The sequence below is a fragment of the Melanerpes formicivorus genome, unplaced genomic scaffold (assembly GCF_026170545.1).
Source record: "Melanerpes formicivorus ecotype bairdi unplaced genomic scaffold, bMelFor1.0.p_v2 SCAF_50, whole genome shotgun sequence".
NCBI classification, from domain to species: domain Eukaryota; kingdom Metazoa; phylum Chordata; class Aves; order Piciformes; family Picidae; genus Melanerpes; species Melanerpes formicivorus.
Genome location: NW_027142402.1, coordinates 3,720,839 through 3,736,509, shown reverse-complemented (window position 1 = coordinate 3,736,509; position 15,671 = coordinate 3,720,839). Strand labels below are relative to the sequence as shown.

The window sequence follows — 15,671 nt, the reverse complement described above, 5'->3', positions numbered from 1 at the left end:
TTAGGGACTTTGTTCTGAGGGACCTTCGTCCTCGCCGCCTTGGTTTCAAAGCCCATTCAAGGCTGATGTCAATAATCAGCCTTCTCTTTCTCCGCACCGCGGACAGCAGAGCCCCGGCACCGGCCAGTCCCGCCCCGGCACCGGCCAGTCCCGCCCCGGCACCGGCCAGTCCCGCCCCGGCACCGGCCAGTCCCGCCCCGGCACCGGCCAGTCCCGCCCCGGCACCGGCCAGCCCCGCCCCGGCACCGGCCAGCCCCGCCCCGCCCCGGACGAGGCGCCGGAAGCTGAGGGAGGGGCTTTGGGCAAGCCAATCCGCGCGCGGGGGCGGGGCCGCGCGCGGCCGTGACGTCACCATGTCTATGGTGGCTGCACAGTGACACGTCTCCTTCCGCGGCGGCTCCCCGGGAGGGGGCGGGAGCGCTCGTTCTCGCGGGATCCCGGAGCGGCTGGCTCGGCCCCGCGCAAAGCCGGGACGGCAAGACCGGGCCGCCGGCGGGGGGGACGCCAGCGGCGAGGGTTAGGCGGGCGGCGCGGCGCTGAGCGGCCATGGCGGGGCAGCAGTTCCAGTACGACGACAGCGGCAACACGTTCTTCTACTTCCTCACCAGCTTCGTGGGGCTCATCGTCATCCCCGCCACCTACTACCTGTGGCCACGGGACCAGCACGCCGGTGAGCGCCCCTGCCCCGGGCCAGGCCTGCGCCTGCCGCCTCCCCGCGTTCCTTCTCCCTCTACACCCCGTCTGCCGCCCCGGCACGGCGGTAGAACGCGGCCGGACCCGGCCGTGCGGGAGCGGGCCCGAAGCGGGGCCGTTCCGTTCCGCCCCGCCTGGAGCAACCCGGCCGGCGCTGCGGGGGGCGCGGCGGGGCGCGACCTCGGGGGCTGCCCTTTCTAGGGTACAGACGGCTGGTGTTCGAGAGGCTGTCAGCCATTTAGCGGTACCCGGGGGCAGACGGCAAGCGGGAGCCGCGGAGCCCGCCTCCCCGAAAGCACGCCGTGCTCCGCGCCGCCGCTCCTGCAGAGTCATTGCTGCGCTGGGGTCTCGGGCTTTGTTTTGGCTCTCTTCCGTTGCGGTGGGTTTTTGTTTGGGTGCTTGTTTTTTCCCCCCTCCACGCTTGTCTTCCCGGGATGTTTCAGGGCGGATGACCTGAATTTTCACCCTGGGAAAAGAATAAGCTGTAGAGTTGAGGCCAAAGAGGAAAAGTTATCAGGCTCCGGATTATCATTTCTTTCAAGCTGTACGGTCACAGCGAGTGTGGAAATGGGGCTTTAATTTTCACCGCTGCAAGTCATTGTTTAAGGTCCGAAAATTTCTCTTCCACCCTTTGGGAGTGTGTTTTGTGGCCCCCCAGAAAACCTCCGAAAGTTTCTCTGAACACTTCTAAATTTCCTTCCCACAGTCATTTCCCTCTTTGTCTTTCCTGCATCCCTTCTGTTCTTGGAAGGAGGAGGCATTTTGCCGTGTAGGTTGCACAGGAATGCGTTTTCAACGGCAGCTTTCAGATGGGGAAAGGTGTAGGAATTGTGTTTAAGGGCAGGGTGTTAAATGGGCAGTAGAAGAGGGATGCTTGATGCTGATTTCCGCTGCTGACCTTTTGGAGCACTTGTGCTTGGCAATCTGAGACGAATCCCTTCTGTTCACAGCATCTTTTCCCCCCTCACTTTCTGCTGGTGATTTAGTGTTTTCTTATGCCGTTTTTAAATGGCTTGCACGGTTCTGTTTAACCTAATTTATAGATGTGAAACAAATATTCCGCAGTGAAATCTTACTCCTATAGCTTTTAGTAAGGAGTGAGGAGAAAAAGATTGAATAAATGCCGATTTGATGCTCAGTCATCACAGTTTATTGTCTTGGTTGCTGACAGGCATGCCTGTGGTTTCTGTTGGGGCACTGGCTAGGGAATCTTTGCAGAGGGCTGATCTCTGCCCTCCAGATACTACCTGTTGTGTGGCTGAAGAGTTTAGTTCTTGCTGTTGGAAAGAAATGTTTCTCTGCCTTGAGTGTTGCAAAAGGGAGGCGTTGTTGCTGGTGAAGACGTTTTGTAATCTTGGTGTTGTTTTTAAGGAGCAGGGGATCAGAGAGAGAGAGAGGAGAGAACTTCTGTGACCTTTTCCCAAAACTGAAGATTTTTGTTTATATTTTTGTTCCTGGGAAGGGTGGGAGAATCTTTCTCATAAATGTTTTGCTTCCTCCATAGTTCAAAGCTGCCCCTTAGGAAAACTGTTGTGACTTCACTGAGGTGCTGGTACAGCCTGTGGTGACACTCAGTGCTGTGAACTTCAGTTTCGAGGGGCCGACAGAGGCAGAAAAGGCTGCAGAAAGGCTGTTGAACTTGGAAACGCTGTAGTTGCCTGGTATTTGATCTTCAGATAGCTTTACAGACTGGCAGAAAGTGAAAAACTTCACTTTGGGTACAATCCAGGCAGTCATATTCCAAACAGACCTGCCTTTAAACATTACTCAATTCTTTTAGTCAGCGTGGTCTAGTGTGTGGCAGGCCTGCTGCACATCAATTCTGCAGTTAAGAGCTGGGCTCTTACAGAGCTGTGTCAAACCATACTTTCCAAAACAGAAGGTAAATCTTATTACACTGTTGGTACAAAAATGAGTCAACTAAGTGAAAGTTGCCAGGCACGGCAGTGAATGGAAATGAAAGAAAGATTTCTGCCTCGTAATTGTCTTAATGGGTTTCAAAATGTGACTGTGCTCCTGATTCTTAGCATGCAGTTTAATAGCCTGCCTACAGTCTCCTGCTTGAGTTCTGTCTGCAGGCTGCTTTTGAATGAGGAGTTGGTGTTGTACAGATTGCATCCAAGGCTAATGGAGCACTCCTGTATGTCTGGCTGTCATGCCTCTCCTTTCCAGCAAAGTCCTCCTAGTAGTCTTCACACAACTTCCTATGTGTACAGCTGTACCTGAGCCAGCATTTGAACTGGATTTCAGCAAGAAATGAATGCCTTGTGATGATGCAAAGCACCAGCTGTTTAGCCATGGCTTTTGTTCACTGAAAACAACCAGCCAAAACAGAACACATGTGTGTGTAGTTTGGGAAGTTAAGAGAACATCTGTGTCTTCAGAAGAGAAACTTGCCAGCACTGCTAGCCTCTGATTCCTGTAATAAGCAGGGATATCTAGACTTTGATAAGAGATGTTTGTTCTGATACAAATTTGGAGCAGATTCTCCAACCAGGGCCAAACTGGATCAGCTCTGCCAAGACCCCTTGCTTGCTGGTGGACTAGCTAGCTGCTTCAGCCTGCTGGGAGGGAGAAGACTGAATTGGCGTGAGGCTCTGATGCACATCACATACCTGCCCTTCTCATCTCAAGACCCTTTTGCAGTGTGAACCAGAGCACCCAAAAGACAGTGCAGATTCCTTTTTTGGTAAAAGCTGGGTTGGAGGGTGAGCTTCAGCCCACTGTGGTGTAAGAGCAGGGTCTGAAGCAAGAGTGAAATGCTTCTAGTGGGGAGGTCAAGCTTTTGGTGCCCACTGTTCCCCATGCAGTGCCAGGAGTTGCTGGTTCTTGATGCTGTGGAGCGAGAGAAATGGAGAGTGCAAAGCATTCAAGTGGGGGTTTGCACCAGCAATTTGGGAGTTGCTGGTGGCCTGTAACATTGCAGGGTTTGTTCTGTAGTAAATGCCCATGGAGTAAGTAATACTAATGAAAAAGAAAACCAGCATTTGGTTTTGCCATAGTGCAGATTGCAAAGTAAGTCTGCATCTGTACTGCTGTGCTATGAGAAAACACAGAAGGTGTTGGCTTGTGCCAGATTTCTAGCAGGATGGGGTTGTTTGGGGTTGTTTTTTTGGCAAGCCATGAAGTGTTTGCTCTTAGTTCTTTCTAAACCAGCCTGATTTCTCCAGGCCCTCAGAGAGAGTCCCTAGGAAGGTTGCTGCAGCCTGCAGCGGGGATCGATGTGTTTATATTTGGGAGGGCTGTGCTGTGCTGTGGTAGTCGCCCTGTGAGCCTCAGCCTTGATAAAGCAAACAAACAGGTAATTGACTTTGTGGAACGGATTTGGCCTGGTGACTTTATCCCCTCGGTGTTCCTCGGAGAGCTAATAATGCTTTTGCAAAAGGTTAATTGTTCAGCTTTGTCTTGGGCTGCAGTTTCATAACTGCTTTGAGGTGGCAGCGCTCTAACAGAGAAAGTCTTTATTTCTCCTCCTCCCCTGTGCCAGGTGGAGCACCTGAGCTGTGTGAGGGAGTGGAAGAAGTTCATTTGAGCTGAAACTGATTTTGGGTGCGTTTTTGTGCACGTTGCTTTGAATGGTTTATTAGTTTGTAGCTAGGATTCACTTTGTGGGTGTCTGGGATGGTGCAGAATGAGTCTGTGGGGCAAGGAAACTGATGGTGTTAGGTATTAGGTTGGACTTGGTGATCAATGAGGTCTTTTCCAACCTTATTGATTCTATGCAAGAAATTACCTCGTTGTTTATCCTTCACTTGTGGCTTTAAAACTTGTGTTTTATTGGGGGGGGGGGGGGGAAGAGAAAACCCACAACAGTTCATACTTTTTGTGGGTTGTTTGTGTTTTGGGTAAATGTTTATGTAAGTTCATTATAAATTAGCTGTAGGGAAGGGGGCCTATAAGCAGGCTGCAGAGGGACTGTTTGCAAAGGCCTGCAGTGATGGGATGAGGGGCAATGGTTTGAAATGAGAGAAGAGCAGATTTAGATTGGATGCCAGGAGCAAGTTCTGCACAATGACACTGCAACAGGTTGCCCAGGGAGGTGGCTGAGGCTCCATCCCTGGAGATCTTCAAGGTCAGGCTGCAGAAGGCTCTGAGCAGCCTGATCTAGTGGAGGATGTCCTTGCTGACTGCAGGGTGGATTGGACTCGATGACCTTTGGAGGTCCCTTCTAACCCAAACCATTCTATGACTGTTCATGATTTGGGACAAGAAGTATGGCTGCTAAAATGTTATTCTGGCATAGATTAATGTCTTAGCTAATAATTGTTGTCTTAAATGAGAACTTTGAAGTTGCTTTTCAAAAAGCTAACTGTGAGAGTTGAAGATGTTCTTTGGTGTTTTCCTCAGCAGTTAGGGATAGATAAGTGCCCACTGAAGTATCTTTGTGTTGTTGACCTTGCTGTGAACCAGTTCTACTGTAGGCTTGCGTGGATTAAACATCAGCATCTAGAAAGGAAATGAAGAGCAGGAGCAGAGTGGCTGTGGTTGGGTAACACAGCAGTGGTTGCACAATGCTGGTGTTTGCTGAACTAGGTGTACTTTTTGACTTCTACCTGTGCTGCTGAATTGAGAGAGCCAATTGCAGAGGTGTGCTGAAACAAGTGGCTGTAGATTGTGATGCTCTTTGTCATTAAGCACATATATCTGTGAAAGTTTGTGATTTCATCCAATCTTTTGAGTTAGTTCAGGTCTAGGTTAAGTAAATTGCCCTGTTTTGGGGCACTGCATATCTATAATGCATGACAAAGCTGCTGGAAAGAACAAAAAAGCCTCCAGAACAGGGTTTCAGCTGAGCTCATTACCCTCAGTTTTACCAGGGCAGGTTTAATGCCTGGAGCTGTGGCACTCTTGGGTCATCATCTCTCCTCAAGGCTTGCAGCCTCTGTGTGTGGCTTGCATCTCTTGATGCATTTCACAGGTACTAGTTTCCAAGGCAAGGTGGAGAGATGAGACATACTGCGAATAAGTTTTGTGGAAGTCTGTCTGTAAAGTGATTTTGGCATTTCCTAGGCTGCAGAACTCCGGCACTTTGTGTTCCTTGCTAAAAGAAATCCTTTTCCCTGGAAGCCAAGCAGCATTCTCCTTTGGGTGAATTGTCCACATCTGGTGGGTGGAATATTTCAGATGGACCTCCTTGTATTTCTTTTTCTAACAGAGTCCACTGGAGCTGTGCTTTAGACCTGCTGCCTTTGCTTTTCTGAGTAGCCTGAAAGCAGAAAGGACATAGGAGACTAGGACATACTTCTGTTCTTTCCTGCTGTTTGAGGTATAATGATGGAAAACCTGCTGCCATTTATTCTGGAAATTAGGGGGCTATTAGTTTTTGGTTGCTCTAAAAACTGTCTGATCTTTTTAAACTTCTGTATGCTTTAGATCATCATAGAATGGCTTCGGTTGGAAGGGACCTTAGAGATCATCTGCTCTAACCTCCCCACCGTGGGCAGGGAGACCTCTCAACTACACTCATCCAACCTGGCCCTAAACACCCCCCAGGGCAGAGGCATTCACAGTCTCCCTGGGCAACCTCTTCCAGAGTCTTACCATTCTTGTACTGAAGAAATTCTTCCTAAGATCCAGTCTAACCCAACTGTTCCTCAGCTTCAACCCATTCCCCCTCGTCCTATAGCTGGACACCCTTATGGAAAGTCTCTCTGCAGCCTCCCTGCATGCTTTCAAAAGCCCATGGATGCATTACACCTTTGCTTTTCAAGGCTTTCTAATACCTATGTTAAAAGCTGCAGGAGAGATTCACTATTGTTCAGAGTTTTACCCATCAGAGGAGAAGTCATTTTGACTTGAGTTCAAGCATTTCCCCCATGCTTGGCTCCCTGTAATGCCATACCAAAGGACAGTGAGTGCCTAAAGTGCCCTTGGACTTTAATGAGGAGCCATGATCTGGAGCTGGAAGAAACTGAGGACTCTTACCTGCTTTTCAGACTCAGAACCTCTTCCCTGACAGAGGAAGGATTCCAGAACTAAACCCCAAAGGAAGCAACAATCCTTGTTTCACTGCAGAGCTTTACCCTGAGCAGCCTGTAATGTATTTATCCCTGTGTGCTCAGGGTCTGCAGGATATTGCCAGTTCTGTGACAAATCCACTTGTGTGAAAAGGAAGCTCCTTGGGAGAGGAAGGCAAAGCAAAAAAAGGACTTGATTTACCACAGCTTGTTCATTAGGAACACCTTGCTGCTTTTTAAGTGCAGTAATTATCTGGTATTCTGGCTCTGCCAGCCCGTATTTTGTTTCTCCCCCCCACCTCCCCTTGCAACTAGCTTCTTCCTAGGAAGTATTTTCTTTGATACAATCACATAGGTTGTCTGTAAATAAGCAGGAAGCCTGTTTTCCCTGCATACAGCAGGACTGTAGATTTCTCACTCAGTGCTGTGTTTCCAGGGGCTTTCTGCTGTCTGCACCTCTCCGCTCTCCCGAGGAGCTGCCTGGTTCTGAATTCCACGAGCCAACGTGTGTTAATGATGACATGTGGCAGAGGAAGTGCCTCAGGATAGCTCTGAATAATTTGAATAATTCAGCCTCAATTTGGGGAGGATTTGATTCTGTCTTTATGTTCCAGGCAGATAACTATAAACAATCATTCCTCTTTTTAGTGCCCTGTTTCCTTTTTGGGGCTGTTAATCAAATCTGAGACCGTTGGCATCCCGGGCTGGGAAAGAAATTAATGAGGTGCTTTTTGCTTTGGGATGGTTTAATCAGCTGTGATTAGATTTGATCCAGAGCTGTTCAGATGCATGTATTACCAAAAAAAAAAAACCCAAGAGTAATGAAATAAAAGTGATGGCTTCTTAGCATCATGTCTTGAATCAGTATTTGTCAGAAGAGGTCCCCCTCTGCAGCATAGCTATTCCAGGGTGTCATTGCTAAGGACTCAACTGATTTAGGTGTGTGCTGTTTGCCTTATCCAAAAGGCTTAATTTTTCTGACAGCACCTTTTTTTTCTTCCCCCCCACCCTCCTTTTCTCCTATTTTTCCTTTTCTCTTCCCCCTTCTTCCTCCCTCTTTCTTTCTCTCCTTCTTTCCCCCTTCTTCCTCCCTCTTTCTTTCTCTCCTTCTTTCCCCCTTCTTCCTCCCTCTTTCTTTCTCTCCTTCTTTCCCCCTTCTTCCTCCCTCTTTCTTTCTCTCCTTCTTTCCCCCTTCTTCCTCCCTCTTTCTTTCTCTCCTTCTTTCCCCCTTCTTCCTCCCTCTTTCTTTCTCTCCTTCTTTCCCCCTTCTTCCTCCCTCTTTCTTTCTCTCCTTCTTTCCCCCTTCTTCCTCCCTCTTTCTTTCTCTCTCCTTCCCCCTTTTTCCTCCTACAGCTGTTAATGGAAAGCTGAAGCCAGTTCCAAACTCCCAGGTCTCTGATAGTTCTAAACCACTTTGTTTCCAGCCCTGTTCTCTCCCAGGGTTGTGTTTTATTTGACCTCAGGCCAGCTCTTTAGCTCACCTTGCACACCTGGTTTTCTTTTCTCCATGGTGCCTTCCTCCAAGGGCCTTCTGGAAGCTTTTTGGCATGGTAAGGTGAAAGGTATTAGCTGTTCTTGCAGAGAGAGTGCAGGTGGGGTAAGAGGCTCATCTGATAGTTGTGAGGCTGGACAAAGGCAGGTTTGAGAGCTGGGGCATTGTGTCACAGGGTGGCACACATGTTTGAAGTCAAGGTACAACAGCTTGTTAAAAACATCCAAGCCAAAACAGTAGAAGGACTCACATCCTGTTAGGCTTAGTTTTACAGGATTAAGTAAACAGCATTCTCTTAGCCCCCTTCTGTTTCTCCAAGAGCCCTGCTAATCCCTTCTCATGTCTTGGGTATTTCTGCAAGCAGCGTGGTCAGGTAGGACAGCTACAAACAGCCCCTTGGTTGTGCTGCAGAAATGGCCATGGGGCTGTGATGGAAGATGGATCAGGTGGCTGAGCTGGGTCAGTGTGGCTGAGCTGAGCAGTTGGCTTCATCTTGCTTCAGCACTGCACAACTGAATTTATTGACTGTATTTGCAATGAGCTTATCTTAGCTTCAAGGCCCAGCTTGACAGGGTGCTGGGCTACCTCATCTAAACTATGTTCTTACCCTGAAAGGTTGGACTAGGTGATCCTTGAGATCCCTTCCAACCTGGTATTCTATGAAACTTAAGCACCTTTGTCTTCTGTGAGGTTTGTGATGTCTGATTGTTCATCAGTGTCTCTTTTTTCCATAGCTGGCCAGTGACTGTTTAAAACCCACAGAACATTTTCTCCCTTGTTTCTGTGACAGAGCTTTTTAGTCGCCAGAACTTAATCTGTCAGGTTTTTAATGCCATCAGCTATTTGTATGTATGTATGTATTTGGATGTGATTTGCAATGCCAGTTCTCTCTGCTGGTTGTGTCTCTTCAGTTTTGCATTAACAATTGTGGTTTCATTTTCAGTAACAATTAGCTCACTGCTAGTTGTGCTGGATCCAATTCTGAATCACTGGAGATCTCCCACATTTTTTGTCCTAAAAGAGGAGGGGGGGGAAAACTAAATTGCAGAGAGAGGATGCCAGCTTCATTTGCATTCTGCTGGCAGGGAGTTAGTGTTGCACTTTAACCCTGGGTTTATTGTCTCCTGAATTTTTCCTTCACAGTGCTTTCCAAAGCCTTACACAAGCCAAACTCAGTGGGCAGTTGCTTAACCAAATACCAGTCATGTTCTTTTTGTGTGGAAAGCTTCATGGCTTAGTACCTGTTTCAAGGCTGTGGACAGCCTTTGCCCAGCAGAAGAGCTGCGAAATCCTTCTGTGGTTTTGTGTTGCACGAAACTGAGAGACAAGTTTGGAAGCTTACTTTGAAGCCCAGCAAGAGTTGGATCAGATGCAAGGGAGTGAATTGTCCCTCTGCTACCTTGCTTTCTCCTTCTCTGGGGGTGATGGGACTACTGATTTTTCTCAAGGAACCCCATCAAGCTGTCTCATGTCATGCTGTTTTGGGGAGGATACACTACATAGGTTGAAGTAGCCCAGAATAAACCACTGTACTTTTTGTGGTCCCAGCACCTTGTCTCTGCCAGCTTTAATATTTCTCTGCTTTTACTAGTTCATGAGTGGCTGGGTGTCATCTGTGTTCCTACTCTCTGCCAAATCAACCAGAGTTGAAAATGTCCTTCTCTGCTCACAATATTGGTATTTATGGTTGTGTTTCCCTGGCCCCTGGTAGTTTGGTGACTGCAAATTGAAGTTCCAGAGGTTTAACCTGAGTTGCATGCTTGCTTAGAAATTCATTTAGGTCACCAAGCACCACGTTCCACCTCCCAGTGTCTTCAGGATAACTAAACAGGGGTTGACTTCCATAATCACCTTTGAGATACTAGCCAGAGAAAAATGGTTCCATGTACCATAACTACAGGGTATGAGGGCATCACCTTGCTCAAAGTGCAAAGTTGAGATTTAAGCCTGTGTAGGATGTGATGGACATGTGCTTTGGATCAAAGCTGTTAATACACTTCATTTAGATAATTCACACACTTTTGAAACTGGCAGATTTAGTCACTTGGTTCAGCTGCAGTATCCAAATGCACTGAGGCAGGAAGAACTTTTCTCTTAATCCTTTCTTATTTCATCTGAAAAGGGCCAAGTGGTCTTACCCTTTTGCAGGGAAGATGATTAGTGACCTGCTCACTTGAGGTGTTGCAGGTGAGACTGCATAATCTGTGGATAGATGAGTTACTTAAACAGGAGTGGAACCACTTTCTAGCACAGTTTCAGTGCTTACTGAATTGCTGTGCCAGCTATTTGCTTTTTGCCATACCTTTTCTTAGCATCAAAAACTTTGACCAAGACTAAGTTGGTCTTAAATACAGCTCTGAAAGACCACTAAAAACTCATAAGAGGGAGAGCTTCCTTGCCTTGTCCTGGTGATGATCACAATGTAAATGCAGTTTCCTCCCTGCAAAGACATGGGAGGAAATTGTGGTGGATAGTTTGCTGGTAATGTGTCTGCTCTCTTGCCAAGGGCCTGTATTACTGAGCTTACATGGCTTACAAATAACCATTATCTTACTCTTCCTTCCCCTCCTTCAACAGGAAAAACCTAAATGAGAGCAAATTATGAAAAGCAGATGTTGCAAAGAGGAGGAAAAAGCATCTCATGTTTTGAATTGAGGAAGTAGCTGTAGCTGCACTCTTCAGTTCTATGTGAACACTGTTTTGCATGTGGGTTAGGTTTTTGGGGGTTGGTTCTTCCTGCACACAGTAGCTGACATACTGCAATGGGAGACTTGTTGGAGCTGGTTATGAAATGGCAGAAATAAAATTTGAAGGTGCACATAGAATTGTTTCAGTTGGAAGAGACCCAAGATCATCAAGGCCAGCTGTTAACCCAGCACCACCATGGCCATTAAAGCGTGTCCTGAAGAGCCATGTCCATGCATTTCATGACAGCCTCCAGGGATGGTGGCTCCAGCACCTCCCTGAGCAGACTGTTCCAATGCCTATCACTTTTTCAATAAAGTTTTCCCAACTCTCCAGGCTAAATCTCCCCTGGCACAATTTTGGGCCATTTCCTCTCATGCTATTACCTGATATGAGGGAGAAGAGACCAACCCCCACCTGGCTTCAACTTCCTTGCAGGGAGCTGTGGAAAACAGTGAGGTTTCCCCTCAGCCTCCTACAGACTAAACAATGCCAGTTCCCTCAGCTTCTCCTCATGAGACTTGGTTCTCTAGACCCTTCACCAGCTTCTCTGCCCTTCTCTGGACATGCTCTAGAACCTCAGTGTCCTTGGAGTGAGAGGCCCCAAACTGAACCCCAGGATTCAAGGTGTGGCCTCACCGGTGCCCATTACAAAGGCACAGTCACTTCCCTACTCCTGCTGGCCCTGAGCCAGGCAAAGATTGGGTCCATAAGTGATGGTTGCTATATGGCATGGAGAAAATAGAAAGGATTCCTTTTAGAATAGTATTAACCAGGTTGGAAAAGACCTTTGAGATCGAGTCCAACCTATCAATCCAACACCATCTGATCAACTGAACCATGGCACCAAGCATCCCATCCAGTCTCTTCCTAAACACCTCCAGGGGTGGTGACTCCACCACCTCCCTGGGCAGCACATTCCAATGGCCAATCTCTCTTGCTGGGAAGAACTTCTTCCTAACATCCAGCCTAAGAATAGGTAGCAGAGAATAATCTGACCAGCCTCTTGGTTATGGGTGTTTATGGTGGGTTGTATGCGATGGTCTTGAAGGTCTATTCCATTCTATTCCATTCTATTCCATTCTATTCCATTCTATTCCATTCTATTCCATTCTATTCCATTCTATTCCATTCTATTCCATTCTATTCCATTCTATTCCATTCTATTCCATTCTATTCCATTCTATTCCATTCTATTCCATTCTATTCCATTCTATTCCATTCCATTCCATTCCATTCCATTCCATTCCATTCCATTCCATTCCATTCCATTCCATTCCATTCCATTCCATTCCATTCCATTCCATTCTAGCTTTTGATGGTGTGGACAGTGCCAAACTAAACATATCAAAGCAAAGAGATGTGCAGTGTTACTCAGAGAACAATAATTTCTCCCCACCTCTAATACTGGAGGACCTTTTGTTAGTCCTCCAGCTGACCTTGTGCTACCTCCTGCTGTATTAAACCCAGGGTGAAATGAGCATGTGCTGCTTTTGTCAGGTTGGTTAATCACAATCTCTCTCTTTTCTTTTCACAGAGCAAATTCGATTAAAGAACATCAGAAATGTGTATGGAAGATGCTTGTGGTATCGTTTGAGACTCCTAAAACCCCAGCAAAACATAATACCTACAGTAAAGTAAGTGCACTGCAGTTGCATGGCATCCCACTAAAGCAGTTCCTCCATTTTGATCTCTCCAAAACTGTATATTGTGTAATCAAAGCAGCTGCAATTAGTTAGACAATGATAGCTTTTGTGTCACAGAAGAAACGTTTGCAATCAGCTTTATTTGAATAATTAATAGTTCATCATCCCTCCCTGGTGGAGCTTGCTAGCAAGATGGATCCTGTTTGTCCTCTGTGAAATACCTGCTGCACGAAACCAGGGAACCTCAGCAGTAATGAAGAAGTAAACAAAGCATTTATTTGCTCCCCCCCAAAAAATAATCCTTCCCCCCCCTGAAATGAGCAGAGCTGGGATGTCTTTTGGCTTAAATATTTAATCTGGAGGCATATAGATTCAAATGCACAACAGCAGTAATTTGTGTATTCAAAGCTGATGGGTTTATGTCCTTCATTTATTTGTTTATTGCTCTCCTCCTCAAAATATTTTGCTGTCTGCTGTGCCTCTGTTGCAGCTGCTTTTTTTTTCCCCCTTTCCCTTTTAAAGCACTGACTTTGTCCAGGATCAGGTTAAAGTCACCCCTTCAAAAATAGGAAATATTATGTAGCTGCTGAGGGGAGAGATGTAAAGGTTGGAAAGAGCCTTTGTTGATAGTGAGTTGCCTTTGTTTTTTCTTTTAAACAAAGTGGAAAAGAAATGACTTAGATGTCAGGAGCAGTTTTCATCTGTGTCAGAAGGGGTGTTGTAACTGAAATCCTTAAACCTGCTTTAATATCTCTTCCTCTTATAATATTGCTTCTTGAAGACTGAGATCAAATGGCTTCTTGTGTTTATTTTTAGAGTCATGCTAAAGCCAGTGGATTTGTGCATGTCAAATACATGGTTTTTTTCTCCCCCTTTTACTTTATTTTTTTTCCCCTTCCAAACAGGAAAATAGTCCTCCTTGCTGGCTGGGCATTGTTTTTGTTCCTTGCTTACAAAGTTTCCAAGACGGACCGAGAGTATCAAGAATACAACCCCTATGAGGTTTTACATTTGGATCCTGTGAGTACCAGCCCCTTTCACTGCCCTGGCCTGCCAGAACTGTTGATTCTTATGTCTAGATGACAAGTGTTAAGACTTGGGGGGTGTTTTGAAACACACTAAGTTAACTTTTTGGTGAGTGTTTGTTGCTTAGTGGTTTTGTTCACCTTTGGCATCTGCTGCCTGTTGTAAAGTCAGTAGCTAGATATTCTTTGCTCATACCTATACTAGCTTACAACTTCAGTGTCTAACTCCTTCACAATTCTCATAGTATCATAGAATCATTCAGGGTTGGAAGGGACCACAAGGATCATCTAGTTCCAACCCCCCTGCCATGGGCAGGGACACCCCACACTAGATCAGGCTGCCCAGAGCCTCATCCAGCCTGGGCTTAAACACCTCCAGGGATGGGGCCTCAACCACCTCCCTGGACAACCCATTCCAGGGCTTCACCACTGTCATGGGGAAGAACTTCCTCCTCACCTCCAACCTGAATCTCCCCACCCCCAGCTTCATTCCATTCCCCCTAGTCCTATCACTACCTGAGATCCTGAGCAGTCCCTCCCCAGCCTTCCTGTAGCCCCCTTCAGATACTGGAAGGCCACAATTAGGTCACCTCAGAGCCTTCTCTTCTGCAGACTGAACAGCCCCAACTCCTTCAGTCTGTCCTCACAGCAGAGCAGCTCCAGCCCTCTGCTCATCCTCCTGGCCCTTCTCTGGACACCTTCCAGCACCTCCAGATCCCTCTTGTAATAGGGGCTCCAGAACTGGAGGCAGTACTCCAGGTGGGGTCTCACCAGGGCTGACTAGAGGGGGAGGATCACCTCCCTTGCCCTGCTGGCCACACTTCTCCTGCTGCAGCCCAGGATCTGATTGGCTTTGCAGGCTGCAATTCTAATGACTTCCTTAAGACAGTGAGATGAGTTTTTCAATATCTATTCTGAATCCTACTCTGATGCTGTTTCCCTTGCTTGGTACAGACAAACAAGTTATTGATTTGCCCTTTCAAAGTCTTCTCAGTGGCCATTTTTAGGGATGCTGCTGAAGAAACTGCATGAAGAATGGGAATTTATTTGATTCACAGCTGTTGTATTTCTCTTGTAGAGGAAAGGTTTCACTGAAGGGTGTTGGTGGTGCACATTTTGATGTAGGACAGGTTGCTTTGCATCTGTGAATGCAGGCAGCAAAATCTAAGTAATTAACCAGCCAGTGTTATTAACAGGGGACAAAAAAAGGCTGTGGGGTTCATCTAGAAAACAGATGCAGTACTTCATTTGTATTGAAAGCCTGGTTATAAAAAGTTATATATCCCAAGGAGACAAACAGACCTTCTGGATATCTCTTAAACTCTTACTTAGTCTTGTCACAGTTTGTCTTCATCTTAACTGCAATACCTGAAGCAAATTCTCTCCCTGTGGTTATTATTTCCTGATACAAAGCTCCCCTTTTGAACAACAGTACAGTCACCTTTTCAGTCCTGCTCTGAGGCATGTTTTAGTCTCCAGTCCAAGGAAGTCCCCTGTAGACACAGCTCAGCACAAGAATATGGAAGAAGGTTGAATGGATGTTGTTACTGTGGGAGAGCTTAACGTGTATATGAACATTAACAGCTATAATTCTTGCCATTAGTGATGTGGCTTGTCAGGATAAGGGTAGGCACCATTGCTGTTCCTAGCCTGATTCTAGCTAGACAGGTAAAACAAGCCCTTCTTGTTGTGTTGTTTAAACTCTGCTCTGCTCCTCTGTGATTGCTGACGCACAGGAACGAGATAAATTGTTGTTATTGAATGGTATCTGCTGGGCACATGCAGCTGAAATGTGCATTTATCTGGGTTAGCTTCGGTTAAACAAACCAGGCCAGGCATTAGGTCATCCAAGGATTTGCTGTTGTCATCTTTGGCAAATTTCTGCAAGTAACAACCCCGAGGGGGAGAAGAAAAAGAAGTGTGTAGTGAATTGTAACTTAGTATTTAGTAATGAACACTTGTACACAGGCTGAAGACACTCAGCCAGGCAAGGAAACCAATGCTAGAATGCCCCAAGAACTGATGGAGTGATAAAGCACATTGTCTTAAGGACAAGCAGAATTAAAGCCAGAGATGTTACAAGGGGGATGAAGAGATGGGTGTGAAGAGGCCACAAGAAGGCTGCAGGGGGACTGTTTCCAAAGGCCTGCAGTGATAGGATGAGGGACAATGG

At 46.7% G+C, this 15,671-nt stretch overlaps 1 protein-coding gene across 1 annotated transcript in view; it reads left to right on the top strand.

The window, feature by feature from the left end:
* Positions 1 to 383: 383 nt before the first annotated feature.
* The window catches only part of SEC63 (SEC63 homolog, protein translocation regulator), a 49,840-nt gene continuing 34,552 nt past the window's right edge, over positions 384 to 15,671 (top strand). The window contains exons 1-3 of the mRNA XM_068160482.1: positions 384 to 670; positions 12,365 to 12,464; positions 13,379 to 13,493. Coding sequence (XP_068016583.1) covers positions 547 to 670; positions 12,365 to 12,464; positions 13,379 to 13,493 — 339 coding nt within the window. The 5' untranslated portion in view covers positions 384 to 546. The remainder of the gene's footprint in view (positions 671 to 12,364; positions 12,465 to 13,378; positions 13,494 to 15,671) is intronic.